Source organism: Rhinoraja longicauda, chromosome 2 (genome assembly GCF_053455715.1).
Source record: "Rhinoraja longicauda isolate Sanriku21f chromosome 2, sRhiLon1.1, whole genome shotgun sequence".
In the NCBI taxonomy this organism is placed as follows: domain Eukaryota; kingdom Metazoa; phylum Chordata; class Chondrichthyes; order Rajiformes; family Arhynchobatidae; genus Rhinoraja; species Rhinoraja longicauda.
The window spans coordinates 61027765-61047446 of record NC_135954.1 but is presented as its reverse complement, the minus strand read 5'-3'; the positions used below and the strand labels follow the sequence as shown (position 1 = coordinate 61047446).

The following is a 19682-nucleotide window of genomic DNA, read 5'->3' as shown; positions in this document are numbered from 1 at the left end:
AGAAGAAGATTGATCATGCTATCAAATGTGAAATGATTTTGTTAAATTTTTACATAGCATGAGGTATATTGTCGGATAGTCAGTTTATTGACGAGGCTTGCTTGGAAATCAAGTCATTAACCAAAACTAAACACAATCTTATCTCCATGGCCATCCTACTTCATTGGAATTGACTAAACTTATTTAATTTTGAATTGTTACATTCTGAAAGTATGGACTAAAATATAAGTTATACCAAAACAAGAATAGATTCTTATTCACTAACATCGTAGGATGTGCAATTATGTGTTACCACTGGTTAAATAATTAATAACCAGGGTATAATGTTTTAAAATCGTCATCAAAAGCTGAAAGAGGGAAATTGAATATTTTTTTTAAATAAGATTGTTAGCAAATGAAATGTATGACTGGAAACTGTAATCATTTTTAAAAGGATTTGCAGATAAATTAAATAGCTATTGAGAAATAGATGAAAACAAGGAACTGCAATATTGGCTTACAAAAAAAGTCACAAAGTGCTGGAGTAACTCAGCAGAACAGGCAGCATCCCCGCAGAACATGTCTAGTCTGAAGAAGGGTCAGACCCGAAACGTCAACTATCCATGTTCTCTGGAGATGCTGCCTGACCCACTGGTTACTGCAACACTTTATGAGAAATAAGGTTAGGTGGTTTAGTGGTCAGATTGGGTGCACAATTAAAACCTGGCAACGAACCCGGTGAGGATGAGTGCTTATAATTATTTTGCCACCAAATTAGACACCCAGATTCCTGTACTACCCTGCAAATGCAACTTGCTCCCACTCAACCAAGCCTCGGGATTGCTGATTTTCATATCTATCTTTTAAAGCTAATCACAACCCATTCGCTGGATGATGTTCACTTATTAAGAAGATATTGCTCTGACTGTGTCCTATTCAGTAACAGTCTGGACCAGTGTGAGTGAAGGGAAGTGTGGAAGTGGGCCCCTGGTAAATGGAAGGGAACTGGGACCCTGTGGCTGGAAAGGAGGGTGGCAACAGGGGCTTATGAGGGAGTGAGAATAGATGCAGGAATCAGCACCCAATGAGCCAGGTGTCAAATCATCAGGATTTTCAGATAACAAGTTATTTGAATTGTCCTGCAAGTATAAATTGTTATTTTCTTTGAGTACATTTGATTACTGGAGAGCATTTGAATAGTGTGGCAAATCAAGGATCTTTATTGGAGATTATTCTGGCTCTAAATAGATTTTTATTTTCAGAAGGGAATGACCCAATCATTTGCCACCGTTCATATGGCACTTGCTGCTGCAGATTTAGATTAGTTTGTTGTCATAAACACCACATGCAATAAAATTCCTTGTTTACATGAATCACACAGAGTAAACAGTATCCATACAGTAATAATAAATGTGACAAGTACAAAGCAGCAGAATTGTGCAGCATTGTAGTGCAATCTGAAGTATTACAAAAGATGTTAAAATACAATAATGGGACAATTGAATGAGGTGGAGTTAAAAGTATGCAGCAGCAGCAGCCCTGGAACAGGGCAGTGAACGAGGTAATTTAGGAGTCTGATAGCAATACTGTCATACCGCATGGAAACAGGCCCTTTGGCCCAACATGCCCAATGTGTCCCATCTCGACTAGTCTGACCTGCGTGCCCATACCACTCTAAACCTGTCCTATCCATGTACCTGTCTTAATTATTTTTTAAATGTCACGATAGTCCCTGCCTCAACTACCTCCTCTGGCACCTAATTCCATACATCCACCACCCTTTGTGTGGAAAAAGTTACCTCTCAGATTCCTAGTAAATCTTTTCTCCACCTTAAACCTATGTTCCCTGGTTCTCTGGTTCTCGATTCACCTACTCTGGGAAGCAACAGTTTTCAAGTCTGGCTTTCAAGCTCCTGTGGCTTCTCCCACAAGGTAAAGGAGAGAAAAGGGAATGTCCAGGGTGGCAGGCATCCTTGACAATACTTCCAGCCTTCAGGAAGCCTGTGAAGATGGACTGAATGGAAGGAAGTGATGAGCCTGTGATGGACTGGGCTGTGTTCATATCATATCATATCATATATATATACAGCCGGAAACAGGCCTTTTCGGCCCTCCAAGTCCGTGCCGCACAGTGATCCCTGTACATTAACACTATCCTACACCCACCAGGGACAATTTTTACATTTACCCAGCCAATTAACCTACATACCTGTACGTCTTTGGAGTGTGGGAGGAAACCGAAGATCTCGGAGAAAACCCACGCAGGTCACGGGGAGAACGTACAAACTCCTTACAGTGCAGCACCCGTAGTCAGGATCGAACCTGAGTCTCCGGCGCTGCATTCGCTGTAAAGCAGCAACTCTACCGCTGCGCTACCGTGCATCATTCACTGCAAGTTAAGTTAGTCAAAAACAGAGCAGTTATCATTCAGACTGAGATGCTGCATAGCTTGCAATGTTGCTTAGTTCAGTCAGCACTCTTCCCCGTTTGCTACTGGCTGCAAAACTTGCAGAGCTTACAATTTATCTCTCCTTGTGCAGGTGTCAGGGCCCTGCCCTACGAGAGACCGACACCATGGATACGTTTGTGGATTCAGCCTGGTATTACTACAGATACACTGATCCTCATAACAGTAAGAAGTGAGTTTGAAATGACTTATATTATGAAATGAATATATTTCCCCTCTTTTTTGCCACAGTCCTTGCTAGTATTGTAAATAGAGTCAAGGGCAATGATGAATCATAAAAATTAACATCACAAGAAGAGGCTATTAAGTTTATGCCAAACTTCAGCTCTCCCTCTGAAAATTAAACGGATCAAAACCTGTTGAGATTTTTTTTTAAATGCCATGAGGATTTGCCTCCAGACCCTTTCAGATAGTGAGTTCCATGATTTAACTCATAACCGGCCAAAGTGTGTTCTGAACTCCATATATAGTCTGAAAATTCTGCACAACCTTTACCCCATTGTAAAGAAGCCTGTTTCTGACACTCTTTAAAGTATTCATATTGGGCATTTTTTCAGTTTGTATCAAATAATTCAATCTTATTCTGTTCTTACAATTGTCAAGTTAGACCATAGTGAGGGCATATTTTCATTGGAGCGTGTGTGCAGTGGTTTTACTGGAATGATTCTCAACTTCAAAGGCTATCGTAAGAAGAAAGATTACACAAAGTACACTTAAATCCTGAAATTTTGGAGGTATTTGTTTATTACTGTCACGTGTACTTTGTTTTGTGTGTTATTCAGGCAAATCATAGCATACGTGAGCAGAATCAGACCAGACATGAGTAAAGTAGTGCAAAAAAGAGAAAGGAAACAGTGTCGAATGTAGTGCTACACCTACAGAGAAAGTGCAAGAGCCACACCTGGGTAGATTGGTTGATGGGAACACATCCTTAGTATATTAGGTTCATTCAAGAATCTGATAACTGGGGAAAAAGTTGTCTCGATTCTGGTGGTGCGTGCTTTCAGGCTTTTATATATTCTGTTAGATGGGAGAAGGGCAAATGGTGTGAGTGTTCCTTTATGTTGGCTGCGTAGATGGGGAAGGGTGTAGAGGAAGGCCAGTTTGGAAGATCAAAGTGGTTTGATCAAAGTTTCAAGGCATCAGGAAGGACTGATAGGATGATAAGAGAGTAATTCTTTACATTGTTGGGTAAGATAGAAATGTGGGGTCTCCTCCTTGAATGATAACTGATGATGTGCCAACTGTTAAAGGTAAGTCTCTCGGTTAAATTTGAGTCTTTATCTTGAAAGAAGGCGCTATAATTTACTGAGCTCTGAAATTAGGTAAGGTGAGGTGTTTATTCTTGTTATATTCACAAAATGCTGGAGTAACTCAGCAGGTCAGGCAGCATCTCGGGAGAGAAGGAATGGGTGACGTTTCGGGTCGAGACCCTTCTTCAGACTGATGTCGGGGGTGGGACAAAGGAAGGATATAGGTGGAGACAGGAAGATAGAGGGAGATCTGGGAAGGAGGAGGGGAAGGGAGGGACAGAGGAGCTATCTGAAGTTGGAGAAGTCGACGTTCATACCACCGGGCCGCAAATTGCTGCTCCTCCAATTTCCGGCGGGCCTCACTATGGCACTGGAGGAGGCCCATGACAGAGAGGTCAGACTGGGAATGGGAGGGGGAGTTAAAGTGCTGGGACATCGGGAGATCAGTTGCGTTAATGCGGACCGAGCACAGGTGTTCAGCAAAGCGATCGCCGAGCCTGCGCTTGGTTTCGCCGATATAAATAAGTTGACATCTAGAGCAGCGGATGCAATAGATGAGGTTGGAGGAGGTGCAGGTGAACCTCTGTCTCACCTGGAAAGACTGTTTGGGTCCTTTGATGGAGTTGAGGGGGGAGGTAAAGGGACAGGTGTTGCATCTCGTGCGATTGCAAGGGAAAGTGCCCGGGGTTAGGGTGGTTTGGGTAGGAAGGAACGAGTGGACCAGGGAGTTGCAGAGGGAACGGTCTCTGCGGAACGCAGAGAGGGGAGGGGATGGGAAGATATGGCCAGTGGTGGGGTCCTGTTGTAGGTGACGGAAATGTTGGTGGATGATATGTTGGATCCGCTGGCTGGTGGGGTGGAAGGTGAGAACGAGGGGGATCCTGTCCTTGTTGCGAGTGGGGGGAGGGGGAGCAAGAGCGGAGCTGCGGGATGTAGAAGAGACCCTAGTGAGAGCCTCATCTATAATGGAGGAGGGGAAGCCCTGTTTTCTGAAAAACGAGGACATCTCGGAAGCCCTAGTCTGAAACACCTCATCCCGGGCGCAGATGCGGCGTAGACGGAGGAATTGGGAGTAGGGGATAGACTTTTTGCAGGGGACCGGGTGGGAAGAAGTGTAGTCCAGATAGCTGTGCGAGTCGGTGGGCTTGTAGTAAATGTCCGTCACTAGTTTTTCTCCTGTAATGGAGATGGTGAGGTCCAGAAACGGGAGGGAGATGTCAGAGATAGTCCAGGTATATTTAAGGGCAGGATGGAAATTGGAGGTGAAGTGTATGAAGTCAGTGAGTTCTGCATGGGTGCAAGAGATAGCACCAATGCAGTCGTCGATGTAGCGGAGGTAGAGTTCGGGGATGGGGCCAGTGTACGTCTGGAACAGGGATTGTTCGACGTACCCGACAAAGAGGCAGGCGTAGCTAGGGCCCATGCGAGTGCCCATAGCTACGCCTCTGGTTTGGAGGAAGTGGGAGGAGTCAAAGGAGAAGTTGTTGAGGGTAAGAACCAGCTCTGCTAGGCGGAGGAGAGTGTTGGTCGATGGGGATTGGCTGGTTCTACGGTCGAGGAAGAAACGGAGGGCTTCGAGACCATCCTTGTGGGGGATGGAAGTGTAGAGTGACCGGACATCACATGGTGAAAATGAGGGAGTGGGGGCCTGGGAACCGGAAGTTATCCAGGAGATGGAGAGCGTGTGAGGTGTCTTGGACGTAGGTGGGGAGGGATTTAACCAGGGGGGATAGGATGGAGTCGAGGTAGGTAGAGATAAGTTCGGTTATTGTGTGTTTGGTTAGGGAAATGCTGCCCGACCTGCTGAGTTACTCCAGCACTTTGTGAATAAATACCTTCGATTTGTACCAGCATCTGCAGTTATTTTCTTATACTAGTTAGGGAATGGGTTAGGCACTTTTGTGCTATTGGGTTTCAAAGTGGATATAATTAAAGTCATATTGGGTGTTGATGAATTTCTTCCCTGAAATCTCTTTTAAGGATAATGGCAATGCCGGTGGCGCTATGGAGGGCTAGAGGGTAGAGGGTTAGAGGGTAACGCCAGCCAGCTCCTCGTAAAAAACGGAGAAAAACTGGGGATAAATCGACCTACCTGCTGCCTGCTGTCGCTGCAGTGATTGCACCGATTGTTATAAGTGACGCTATCAGGCGCGCGACTTATAATGTATACACAGCACAGCCCACCCGCGGATAAAACGGATAAAGCGAAAAGTCGGGCTACCAGGCAGAATCCGCGAGAAGGCCTGACTGAAGCCTCGGCCTCAGGTAGGACGTTATCCCAAGAAGATGTGACGGGGAAAAAATTGACTAAAAAAGCAGAAGGTGAGGAACTCAAAAGCTTTATTGCAAGTGAAATTGCTGGTTTGAGGGAAGAAATAAAGCAGATGAATGTTGCTGGGGAAATAAAAAAAATTAAGGAGGAAATGAAGGACTTAAAGCTTGAGACTAAGAATATAGCAGTGGATTTGAAGAATGATTTGTCGAAAGAAATCTCTGAAATAATATTTGGACTATCAAAGGAGATGAATGAGAAAATTAAAAATGGGAAAGTTGAATTTGATGAAAGGCTGAATCCTGTGGAAAAGGCATTGAATTACCAGACGGGGGTTATAAAAGACCTTGAAGACCTAGCCGAAACAAGCGCTCACACTACAGCAAAACTCGTTACAGAAAATCAACGTCTAACTGATATGATGGTCAAAATAAATGAGAAATGTATTGAATTGGAAGGTCGCCAGAGAAGACAGAATTTAAGAATTGCAGGTATCCCAGAAGGGGAAGAGAAAGATCAAGATATCCGAGAATTCACTGCAAATTTACTGCAAAAAGTTTTATCTCTGGACCAAAAGCCTCAGCTAGCCCGAGCACATAGAGTGATGAGACGCCAGACAAGAGTAGGCGCACCCCCAAGACAAATGATAATAAAATTACAAAACGACTACGTTGTGGAGGAGATAATGCAAAAAGCATCAAGAAACAGAAAGCTTGATTTTAAGGGTCACAGTATCAGCATTTACCGAGATTATCCAGCAGAGGTTGCAAGGAAACGAAAAGCATTCAACGAGACCAAAAGTATTCTGAGGGAAGTGGAGGATTTGAAATATGGTGTGAGTTATCCTGCTACCTTAAGAGTTACTTATGACAAGAAGGAATACTTTTTCTCCGACCCTGTGAAAGCATTGGACTTTGCCAAGAAGTTTATGTCATGAGAAGATGCCTGATCCCTCATCATGAATAAATGACTTTGCAGGACTGCATGGAATTGAATTGATGACTAAAGAAGCTGAGAAAGAAGTGGATCGGAAATTCTGCCATGGATACTAATAACTGCGCTACTAATATAATTAACTAATGAATACTAAAATGATACCGCGGTATTTTTAACAATTAGAATCAATAATTATTACTAATGACTAATACTTACTTATAAAGTTACTTATAATGGAATGATTAGAGGTAAATACAGAGCTGGATCTTATATGTTATGTTTGGAAATCTGCTCTCTTTCCTTTCCTGCTAGTAATTTTCATTATCATTTTTACTTTTATTGTTCCTTTAACTCTGGGTTTTATTATTTGTATCATAACTCTTCCGACTATTGGAACTTGATATACCCCCGGTAAAATATTGCTATGGAACACAAGTTCCAAGAAACAAAGGGGCTGGATAAGTTCGAAACATCAACTACGGAAGTCGGTAGATGGGTAGCCATGCTAGTATGGCTAGCACTAACTGCACTAACATTAGATGTAGTTTTTTCCTTCTTTGTGCACAATACTAATTTCTTAATCTATTCTCTTTTTTTTTCTATTACAAACTATCATTATTATTTTCAGTTTGAACGGAGTTATAAATTGGAGCAAAGGAGATATAAATGTGAGAGGCATTTAAGAGTCTTAAAATTCATCTATTCAGTGTTCGGGTGCGGGGTCGGGTCTGTTGAACTGAACCATTGGCTCTATTATAGACCCCCATAGACAAAAAAATGCAAGACTTAAAAATGAATACGGGGAACGAAGGAATAACGTTTTGCAGTTGGAACGTTAAAGGTATTAATGAACCAATTAAGAGAGGTAAAGTATTAGCACATTTAAAAGCAATTAAAGCTGACGTGATTTTCATCCAAGAAACACATTTAAAAAAAGATGCTGAGCATAGGCTGAAAGCTAAATGGATAGATAAAACATATCATTCTTCTTTTACACATAAATCAAGAGGCGTAGCAATATTATTTCGGAAAGGTACTTTATTCAAACATACATCAACTATAACCGATAAGGATGGCAGATACATTATTGTAATAGGAGAATTAAATGCACAAAAAATGATTTTTGTTAATGTATATGGACCAAACTTTGATAGTCCACTGTTCTTTAAGAAAATATTTAACTGCATTCCGGAAATGGCACAACATAATTTAGTAATTGGAGGAGATTTAAATTGTACTTTAGATTCCTATTTAGACAGATCAACAAGACAAAGGAAAACCAAATCACATTCCAGTGACTTATTAAATGCATATATGGACACTAGTAATATTAAAGATGTTTGGAGAGTGGAAAACCCAACTGGACGAGAATACTCATTTTATTCACCTGTACATAAAACCTATTCAAGAATAGATTATTTTTTGGTCGACGCTAAACTTATCTCACTTACTTATAATTCAAAATACCATAATATTATAATCTCAGATCATGCACCTTTAACATTCATGATTAAATTAAATGGAATGTCCGAGAAACAAGCATATTGGAGATTTAACCCACAAATTGTGAACGAAAAGTCATGCCAGGAATATATTATTAATCAGATTCAAATATTTTTTGAGGCAAATGACAACCCTGACACACCTATTTCTCTTATGTGGGAAACGTTTAAAGCGTATGTTCGAGGTACATTAATTTCTGCTCAAGCTTTTTACAATAAAGAGAACAGGATTAAGCAACAAACATTGGAAAGTGAAATCAAACAACTAGATATAGAAAATGCGAGAATGCCATCTACTCTAAAATATAATAAAATTGCGGTATTGAAATATAAATTAAATAAAATGTATTCAGAACAAGTAATAAAACTCTATCAAAAAACAAAACAATTACATTTTGAATTTGGAGACAAACCACAAAAACTATTAGCACGTCAGTTACGAAAAATGGAAGGGGAAAAAATAATTTATAAAATTAGAACAGAGACAGGAGAATTATTAAAAATGCCCAAGGACATCAATGATAGATTTCTCCAATATTATCAGAGCCTTTATTCAACTAAAACCGTAGCACAATCAGAAGGAATAGCAGACTTTAAAAAAAAATGTAATTTAAAAGGTTTAGATTCAAACGATAGAGAAGTATTAGAAAGGGAGATTACGACAAAGGATATTGAGGAGTCTATTGGTTCTTTAAAAAATGGTAAAGCAGTAGGACCAGATGGTTTAGGCTCCGAATTTTATAAAAATTTTTATGATTTGCTTAGCCCACGTTTACATAGACTGTATGAGTATATATATACTCAACAGAAACTTCCAGACACTCTAAATGAATCTATAATAACACTCATTCCTAAAGCTGATAAAGATCCGGAAGATCCGGGATCATACAGAGCAATTGCACTTTTAAATACAGATCAAAAAATTTTAACTAAAATACTAGCGTATAGATTAAGTACAGTGATGAATAAATTAATACACCCTGACCAAACAGGCTTCATTCAGAAACGATACTCATACTATAATCTAAGAAGATTATTTAATATTATATATTCCAAGAGAATTATTAATGAAGATCTAGCAATAATCTCACTTGATGCTGAAAAAGCATTTGATCAGGTTGAATGGTCTTATTTATTTTCGGTGATGGAAAATATGCAGCTAGGGGAGAAATTCTGTACATGGATAAAACTGTTATATACAAATCCCACGGCCAGAATATTTACAAACCAAAGGTTGTCATCGAAATTTAGCCTATCTAGAGGTTGTAGACAAGGATGCCCGTTATCCCCATTATTATTTGCGCTTGCTATTGAGCCACTGGCAGAAAGAGTTAGGGGGCATCCGGAAATACATGGATATAACACAAAGGACACAGTGAATAAAATTTCTCTATACGCAGATGACGTATTAATTTACATCACAAAACCAGAAATTAGTATTCCAAACCTATTAAAGCTAATAACCCAATTTGGTTCATTTTCAGGATACAGAATAAATTGGAATAAAAGCGAAATTATGCCAATAAGGGAACATAATAAACAGATAATACAACAATTTCCATTTAAAATAGTAAATGAAAAATTTAAATATCTAGGTATCTATGTAACTAAGATATATACATCATTATTTAAAGCAAATTTCCCCCCATTACTGAACAAACTACATAAGAATATTCAATATTGGAAAACACTCCCTATCTCAATGGTTGGCAAAATTAATGCCATAAAAATGATTTTTTTACCGCAAATATTATACCTTTTTCAGACAATTCCGATATATCTGACAAAAAACTTTTTTTAAAAATTGGACTCTATTGTTAATGATTTTATCTGGGATTATAAGAATCATAGGATAAACAAAAGACACTTGTGTAAATCAAAAATAAATGGAGGCCTGGCTTTACCCAATTTTTTGTTTTATTTCTGGGCAGTTAATATTAAAAATATGAATTTCTGGTTGGAAGAAATAGATCATCAACCAGACTGGTTAAAAATAGAAAAGGAAGATTGTTTACCTTTTGATATTGGTTCGATATTATTTGCTACGTCTAAATTAAACAAAAAAATTTATAGGGAAAACCCTATAATATTTAGTGCTACCCGAATTTGGAAACAATTAAAAAAGACATTAAAATTAGATAATTTATCACTTTTTCTTCCAATTGTGAATAATCCTTTGTTTAAGCCTTCATGGGTAGACGGGGGTTTTACACAATGGAAGGATTATGGAATTAAAAATATGGGACAACTTTATAAGGAAGGCACCTTTCTGACATTTCAGGAGTTGCAACAGACTTATGGTCTTCGTGGAAATGATTATTTCAGATATCTTCAACTTAGAGATTATGTAAAATCGAACTCCCAAAATTTTCGAATTAGAAATTCAGAAATTCTTGATGAATGTTGGAACAAACATCCTAATACAGAAAAATTAATATCTTATATATATAATATCTTATTAGACAGTGACATTCCCTCCACGGACTTATACAGACAAAAATGGGAAAAAGAATTAAACCAAGTAATTACGAAAGATACTTGGGAAGAAAGTTTGCAACATATACATCAGTGTTCACTAAACGCCAGACATTCTCTAATACAATTTAAAGTAATACATAGGTTACACTATTCAAAAACAAAACTACATAAAATTTTCCAACATATCTCACCTAAATGTGATAAATGTCAACATTTAGAAGCTACATTATTTCATATGTTCGCAAACTGTATAAAAATTAAAAAATTCTGGGTAAATATTTTTAGCATAATATCTAAAGTAACCAGCACACAATTGGACCCAGATCCAAAATTAATTATACTCGGAATATTAGAATTAAATCAAACATTTAGAACAATACAAAGAAACTTTATGGATTATAGTTTAATAACGGGAAAAAAATTAATTCTAAAATTTTGGAAAGGCCCTACGGTCCCCACAATCAAAATGTGGATTATAGAAATGACGGAGACCTTAAACGTGGAAAGAATCAGATTTTCCCTGTTGGACAAACAGGAATTATTCATTGGAATATGGTCTCCTTTTATTGATTACTTAAAGGGTCAGAATGGTTCAGCACAGGAACCTGACTAGCACTCGGACTAAAGAATGGATGAAATGCTATACTTTGAAATGTACGTATATATCTCGAATGAAGTTTTTGTTATGTTAATAAATTTTTCCATTCTTCTTTAACTAACTTTTTCCTTATCTTTATAATTTGTTTTTGTTTTGGTTTTTATTTTGCTTCTCTCTCTTTTCTTTCTTTACTTCATCTATTTCTTTAGTTCTATCTAGTTTAAAAAAAAAAAAGGGGGCAAAAGGTATTGGAGACAATATAATAATAATTGACAATATTATCAATTTAAAAATGTATGACTGTAAAGATGTACCTATCTCCAATAAAAAATTTATCTCAAAAAAAAAAATAATTACAATGCATATAATGGATGTTCCACTAAAGACAACAACAGCAGTAATAATCAGATATGTGTTATTAAATTCTCATCTGTTTGCTTGGCAACCAATTGTCCCAGAATATTGAGGTTGGGCAACGTAAATAAAAGATGTTTGGCTTAACCAAGGAATGAATATGCCATTTGAATGCAGGTATACTTGGAAAACAATGCCTTTGTTATGAATATAACTGTCTGTAACTACTTACTTTCAAGGCCCTTTGACAGCTTATTAGCAGACTTCTGGATGCCTGTAGATCTGTACATTGGAGGGAAAGAGCACGCTGTCATGCATCTATACTATGCAAGATTCATTAGTCACTTCTGCAATGATCAAAACATGGTCAAATACAGGCAAGTCCATCTCTACTGAAAAGATTCAAGCAACAAAAATGTTTGCCTCTGTGATTGTTTTCTTTCCCCAGTGGTTTTATAGTATTTTAATAACCCATATGTCACACTAGGCCATTGGTATTGAGCCCGTGTTGTTCTTTTTAAGCTACCATGATGTGTAGAGAGGATAATTTGTTATTGTGTGAGGCGGTGTGGTATGCTTGGACTAGATTCTCTACTAGTAGTAGCAGTAGCAGGCATTTGTCCCCTAGGCAGGGAAGTTGAGCTGAATGTCCACAAGTTTCTTCCAATGGGAAGCAGCTTGTAAATGACATTACAGATTTTACACGGATGTCCTTCTGGATATGATTTGGCAGTGACCTTTCATTTTCTGACAAAACAAATCTTGGGTGTGCCTTTTTCCAACAGCCATGACCTTGGCTAATATAAACTTTTAAAATGAGCACAGGAATGAGTTGAACACCTGTTGACAATGCACTATAAATAGCAGGATGATTATCTGATGGAAAGCTCCATTTGACTACAAATTTAGCATAATATTCTTGGTTGGCACTTGATAGTCATTAATGGTCACTTATGAATGACTGCTGCATTGCAGGAGGTACCTTTTCTCAGATTAAATGAGGCTCAATCTGCTCTCAAGAACCATAGAACCAGAGGATTACACAGCATGGAAACAGGCTCTCCAAGTCCATGCTGATTATCAAGCACACTAACTCTCCCACGCAAGTTTGTTTTGATATCAGATTTTTAGCGTCTGCAGTTTCCTTTGATTTTCAATTCATGTTAGCACACATCCCTCAGTACCATGAATTCTAAACTTCTGCACCAGCCTTGAACATGGTACTTTGTGAATAAATGGAACGGAAAACCCAAGTACACTACATCTACACGTTCCACTCTTATGTCTCAGCTTATCTGGTTGGAGTTTAACTTTACAGGACGTTCTAACTATGTTTTTTTTTAAACTGGACCATTTGATGACGATGAAGGTTATTTAAAAATAAAAGCCTGGTTACTTTTTCTGCTGTTCTCTACTTTGCTAACAAACTTAGGCCCTTTTCTGGAGCTGTGTTTTAAAGGGTTGAGGACCAAAGAATGCCTCAAACCAGTGATTCCTTGTTTTCCTTCCATGCTCGAAGAAATTGTCCATTCTATCTCTGGCCACTGCCAATAAATGAGCCTGTGCAGAATTAGTTAAAAAGTTGAAAGCCAAGCAAAAGAAAGAAAAATAACATGGATAGACACAAAAAGCTGGAGTAACTCAGCGGGACAGGCAGCATCTCTGGAGAGAAGGAATGGGTGACATTTCGGGTCGAGACTCTTCTTCAGACTGGTTAGGGATAAGGGAAACGAGAGATATAGGCGGTGATGTGGAGAAAAAGAACAATGAATGAAAGATATGCAAAAAAGTAATGATGATAAAGGAAACAGGCCATTGTAAGCTGTTTGTAGGGTGAAAATGAGAAGCTGGTGTGACTTGGGTGGGGGAGGGATAGAGAGAGAGGGAATGCCGGGACTACCTCAAGGGAGAGAAATCACAACTCATACCACTGGGCTGTAAGTTGCCCAAGCGAAATATAAGATGCTGTTCCTCCAATTTGCATTTAGCCTCATTCTGACAATGGAGGAGACCGAGTACTGAAAGGTCTGTGTGAGAATGGGAAGGAGAATAAGTGTCCAGCAACCGGGAGATCAGGTTGTTTCACGCAGGCTGTGATCGTTCTGCGAAACGATCGGCCAGTCTGCGTTTGGTCTTGCCGATGTAAATAAAATGGATGTTGGAAATAGCAGTGTAGGCAGCACCTGTGGAGAGAGAAACAGAGTTAATGTTTCAGAATGAGGATTTTTTTATTGCAACTGGGAAAAATCAGTGGTGAAACAATTTCTAAGATGCGGAGAAAGGGAGGGGGATGCAAAGGGGCAGACCTAAAAGGATGTATTGCTGGCGATTTCAGCTGAAAGAAATGTTTCCTCTCAGCACTTCAAACTTATTCAAATTTAATTTATTTTGGCTCTGATCTCCTTCGCACAAAATCAATTGCAATATCAACTTCTCATAATGTGGGTAATTGTTTTGTTTTTTGATCTATGTTCTTAATTAACAGTTGCCGCGGAGTTTCAGTAAATGTTAGACATCTGTCACTCTCTGGTTGTTTGATTTCTTTTGCGTAATCTGAACTTTCCCATTCTCTGATCTGTCTGTAGGGAACCTTTCCATAAACTCCTCGTTCATGGACTTATTAAGGGGAAGACATATCGATTGCCATTGAATGGCCGGTATCTGAAAAACGAAGAAATAAGTTTCAGTGGTAAGTGGCAAGTTGGAACTCACCAAAAGGTGGATAAGGAAAGATGACAATGGTTTTATGTTGATGCATAAAGAAAACCACCTGTGTTGGTCCTGAGCTTTATTTTACAGATTGGCAAGCAAATTCTGCAGATTAAATTACTGGCTCCACGCTGACATATAATTTTTTATTGCCTAAATGGCTTAAGGTTATTTTGCCAACTGCTTTGATTTATATCATACAGACAATGAAGGGAAAAAAGATCCCAAGGCACTTCTCAAGTTTATCAAACACAGAATTTTATGTCACACCATGTAATGTCAGAGGACGTGTAAAAAGATTAGATTAATGGTAGGTTTTAAAGAGTATCCTAAAGGAGGAAGGAGATGTACTTGGACAGTGAGGCTTTAACAAGAAATTCCTAATCTTGGGATCTTGGCAGCTGAAGGCATGGCTGTCAATGGAGAAACAATTACGTTCAGGATTGCTTAAGAGGCCAGAATTAGAAAAATTGAGAAATATCAGAGGTTTGCAGGGATGGAGGTGAATATTAGACAAGAAAAAAAGACATTAATGGAGGAATTTAAAAATAAGGATGACAACTTTAAATAAAGATGCCAGTCACCCAGGAGCAATTCAATATCCAGTTGCGCAAGGCTCGTATTGAGCAGTTTGGACAATGGCAAAAAACATTTGTTTTAAATAATGAACAAATTTTTGTTGTAAATGATATTTCACTCTCCCTTGGTCGCCCCCAACTCTGCTAAAATTGATAGACTTTAGTGAGATGTGTTTAAATAACAAAGGAGCAAAGACAACTGGATTTGATTATGCTGCAGATTTCACATAATGAAAGAACAGCTATGGAGACCTAGAGCTGATCCCCTGTTTCATCAAAGCTGTTTTCATCCTCCAGACAGATGTATCCAGCATCTCTATATATTGATACCCTCGCTGTAATTTGCTCGATTTCACAAACAGTATAAATAAGTGTTTAAAAATAAATGTTCTCTTCATTAGTCTGCTGCTGCTGAGAAGCAAGCTTAGAGAGGAGGATGACCTTTACAGTGCCCTCTGTAATATTTGGGACAAAGACCCGTTATTTATTTATTTGCCTCTGTACTTCACAATTTGAGATTTGTAATAGAAAAAAATCACATGTGGTTAAAGTGCACATTGTCAGATTTTATTAAAGGCCATTTTTATACATTTTGGTTTCACCATGCAGAAATTACAACAGTGTTTATACATACTTTTCAGTGTAGCTTCTGTATATCTGTACATGAAGTCTTCTGCGGACAGTGGTAATTGACAAATCCACACCTGACTCCTGAAGAGTGTTTCAGATCTGTCGGACTGATGTTTGTGGATTTTTCTTTCTAAAAGAGAGAATTCTTCTGTCATCAGCTGTGGAGGTCTTCCTTGGCCTGCCAGTCCCTTTGCGATTAGTAAGCTCACCAGTGCTCTCTTCTTAATGATGTTCCAAACAGTTGATTTTGGTAAGCCTAAGGTTTGGCTGATGTCTCTAACAGTTTTATTCTTGTTTCTCAGTCTCATAATGGCTTCTTTGACTTTCATTGGCACAACGTTAGTCCTCATGATGATAAACAGCAATAAAAGTTTCCAAAGGTGATGGAAAGACTGGGTGCTGAGAGCTCTCTTGTACCTGCATTAAAGAAGCCTTTAAACACACCTGATCAATTAAAAATACCTGTGAAGCCAGGTGTCCCAAACATTATGGTGCCCTGAAATGGGGGGGGACTATGTCAAGTCAAGTCAATTTTATTTGTATAGCACATTTAAAAACAACCCACGTTGACCAAAGTGCTGTACATCTGATTAGGTACTAAGGAAAAAATGAAACATACAGTAGCACGCAAACATAACAGCACATACAAAACAGTTCACAGCGCCTCCTCAATGGGCCTCAAACGCTAGGGAGTAGAAATAGGTTTTGAGCTTGGACTTAAAGGAGTCGATGGAGGGGGCAGTTCTGATGGGGAGAGGGATGCTGTTCCACATTCTAGGAGCTGCAACCGCAAAAGCGGTATAAACACTGCTGTCATTTCTACATGATGAAACCAAAATGTATAAAAATGGCCTTTATTAAATTCTGACAATGTGCACTTAAACCACATGTGATTTTTTTCTATTACAAATCTCAAATTATGGAGTACAGAGGCAAATAAATAAATGATGGGTCTTTGTCCCAAACATTATGGAGGGCACTGTATGTCAGCTTGAAGAATAATTATATAACCAATTGAATTGACTTTTCCTGAAAAACAATATATTTTTCAAGTGCGTTTGAACAGTATTGCTTAAGATGTGTGTACCCACAGTATCTGATTCCATGGTAGTTCATCAGCCCAGTTCTGTTTCATCAGGAAAAGGTGGGGTAAAACATTGTGGTAATGGTACTGGGCAAGGGACTGTAGCTAAAATCCCACCACAGCAGTTGGCAGTCAAATATTGTTAATTACATGTATCTATCTAAATTGAAAAATTAGTGTCAGTTGCAGTGACCATGTATCAATTGGATTATCTTAGAAATCCAATTGTTTCACAGATGTCCTTTAATGAAGGAAATTTATCACCCTTGCTTGTTTGGCCTTTGTGTGATTCCAAACCACAGCAATATGGTTCACTCAGACCATTCTTCTGAAAAGACCAAACAAGCCACTCCGTTCATGGTTAATTCATGATGGTCTTGAAGATTAATTAAACCAAACCCTTCACATTATTGCACATTTCAAAGTGAGCTCGGAAAATTAACGTTTATTTTACTGTTTTCATTTTTCATACAAGGCCCTGATCCAGTCCATGCTGAGACCTCCGAGAAACTCCAGATCACCTGGGAAAAGATGAGCAAATCCAAATATAATGGCGTTGATCCAGCAGTAGTTGTCCAGCAGTATGGAATTGATACTGTGCGCCTGTACATTCTGTACGCTGCCCCTCCTGAGCAAGACATTCTATGGGACATTAAAAGTAAGGACTTAACTCAAGCAGCCAACATATATCTTATTGCTCATTATATGCTTGAAATCTTCCAGCACAGAGCACCCCCTCACTTTAAGTGTCACTCCCTCCCTCCACCACACTACTTTGGCCATAGTGTGTATCGTCTGCAAAATGCATTAGATTAGTTCAGAGATACAGCGCAGAAACAGGCCCTTTGCCCACTGAGTCTGCGCTGACCACGATCCCCGCGCACTAACACTATCCTACACACACTACAGACAATTTACAATTTTACCAAGCCAATTAGCCTACAAACCTGTACGTCTTTGGAGTGGGAGAGAAAATCCACGCAGCTCACAGGGAGAACGTACAAACTCCATACAGACAGCACCTATAGGCAGGATCGAACCCAGGTCTCTGGTGCTGCAACGGAGCAACTCTACCACTGCGCCATTGTGCCGCCTCATATCAAGGCTACTTTAATAGGATCTCTTCCAAATCCATGACCTCTGCCACCTAAGAGAACACCAAGCAGTGGACTGGGAACACATTGCAAGTTGTCCTTCAAGTCGCGCACCAACCTCAATAGGAAATCAATTGCCAGTTGTCACAATTTGTTAGTTCATCACAAGAGTGTATTTGTATCTTCACACAGACTGCAAAAGTTCAAGAGTAGGGATAAAGTTCAAGAAGATGCAACACTACCACCTTGAGAACATTTAGGGATGAGCAGATAGTGCTGGCCTTGCTGGCGACACTCCCACCCCGTGAATTAAGTTGGGAATAAAATATGTAGATTTGGTTAGATTTGAGAGGATAATGAGAATGGTCAATTCTAGGAAACTGCCAATTCTAGGAAGTCTGAAATAAAACAGGAAATGCTCAGCAGATCAGACCATCTCCGAAGAGGGAAACTATTTTGCATTTCAGATTGCTGACTTTTTATCTGGACTGAGCAAAATCAGATATCAAACATTGTTTTATGTTGCAGAGATGGGGAAAGGTGAAAGGACAAAGAGAATATCTCTAAGGTAGACACAAAATGCTGGAGTAACTCAGCGGGACAAGCAGCATCTCTGGAGAGAAGGAATGGGTGACGTTTCGGGTTGAGACCCTTCTTCAGACTGAATATCTCTGATTTGGCATGAGATAAAACAACACATTGGAGGCTGACGGGATGATAAAGGCTTTATTAGTTGCAGATGATGTTACTTGAGGAGATGCATATACATGAATGTGATGGGTGAGAGTCAATGGTGACTGATGAAAAAAACCTTCTGCACTCAGAGATTGTCAGGACCTGGCGCATTCAGTCTGATAATTAGCTAAAAGCTGATTCCATCAGTAATTTTAAAGGATCATTGGAGAGGTTCTTAAAAATAAATTCACAGAGTCATAATTAAAAACTAATTTGTGGCTCAGCATGACAGCCAGCAAAGGGATGGTGAGCAGACCTGAGAGTGCTAGATGCTGCAGGCTGCAGACTGCTTATTTGTTTGTCTCCCTCTATCCTCAGCGGATGCCATTCCTGGCGTGCTGAGGTGGCAAGTGCGGCTCTGGGCCTTGGTTACAAAGCTGATTGATGCTCGGAACGCTGGTGTGCTGCCCTGTCCAGACCTACTTAATGAAAAGGAGAAATCGGAAGCCAAGAAAATGTGGCAGAGCAAAAACTACACCATTTCTCAAGTAAGTACGTGTGTTTTGCTGGGTGAGATACCAATTCATTTGGTTTGCCTAAAACAATGGTTAAGGGACCTCTCCTTCAATTGGTGATCAATTATTTTTCTGTGCTGAAAAGCCTGTAAATTGTTAGGAAAAGAAGTGTTGAAATTCCTTGTAAAATATCTCTCTATTTGAGTGCAATCACTCATAGGAAGAAATCAATCTTAACTTTTCAATGATTCAGTGCCGTGAATCTTTGGATTTTCTCACCGCCACATCTGCGGATGTTCAGTTGTTGACTTTTCAGAGTTGAGATTGATGTATGTTTGGAAATCATGTGGAGGCAATGGATGAGCCACTATCTTACTTAGATGAATACATAATGTCCTTCTGCTATTTCTTTTGGTTAGGGCCGATCAGTTCCGTCTTGTCAGTGAATTCCCAGTGATGAGGCTCAAGTTGGTGCTGTGTGGCGTACTTGTGCGTTGGCTGCTTTCATGCTGTCTTGAACTATTCTTTACCAAGCAAATATTTCCCGCAAAAGTAATG

The 19682-nt window shown here is 39.2% G+C and overlaps 1 protein-coding gene across 2 annotated transcripts in view; it reads left to right on the top strand.

The window, feature by feature from the left end:
* Window positions 1-19682, top strand: part of lars2 (leucyl-tRNA synthetase 2, mitochondrial) — a 99836-nt gene that overhangs the window by 38181 nt on the left and 41973 nt on the right. For both annotated transcript variants that reach the window (XM_078419869.1, XM_078419859.1), the window contains exons 13-17: window positions 2520-2618; window positions 12079-12216; window positions 14425-14528; window positions 17316-17498; window positions 18988-19157. In XM_078419869.1, the coding sequence (XP_078275995.1) occupies window positions 2520-2618; window positions 12079-12216; window positions 14425-14528; window positions 17316-17498; window positions 18988-19157 (694 nt within the window). The remainder of the gene's footprint in view (window positions 1-2519; window positions 2619-12078; window positions 12217-14424; window positions 14529-17315; window positions 17499-18987; window positions 19158-19682) is intronic.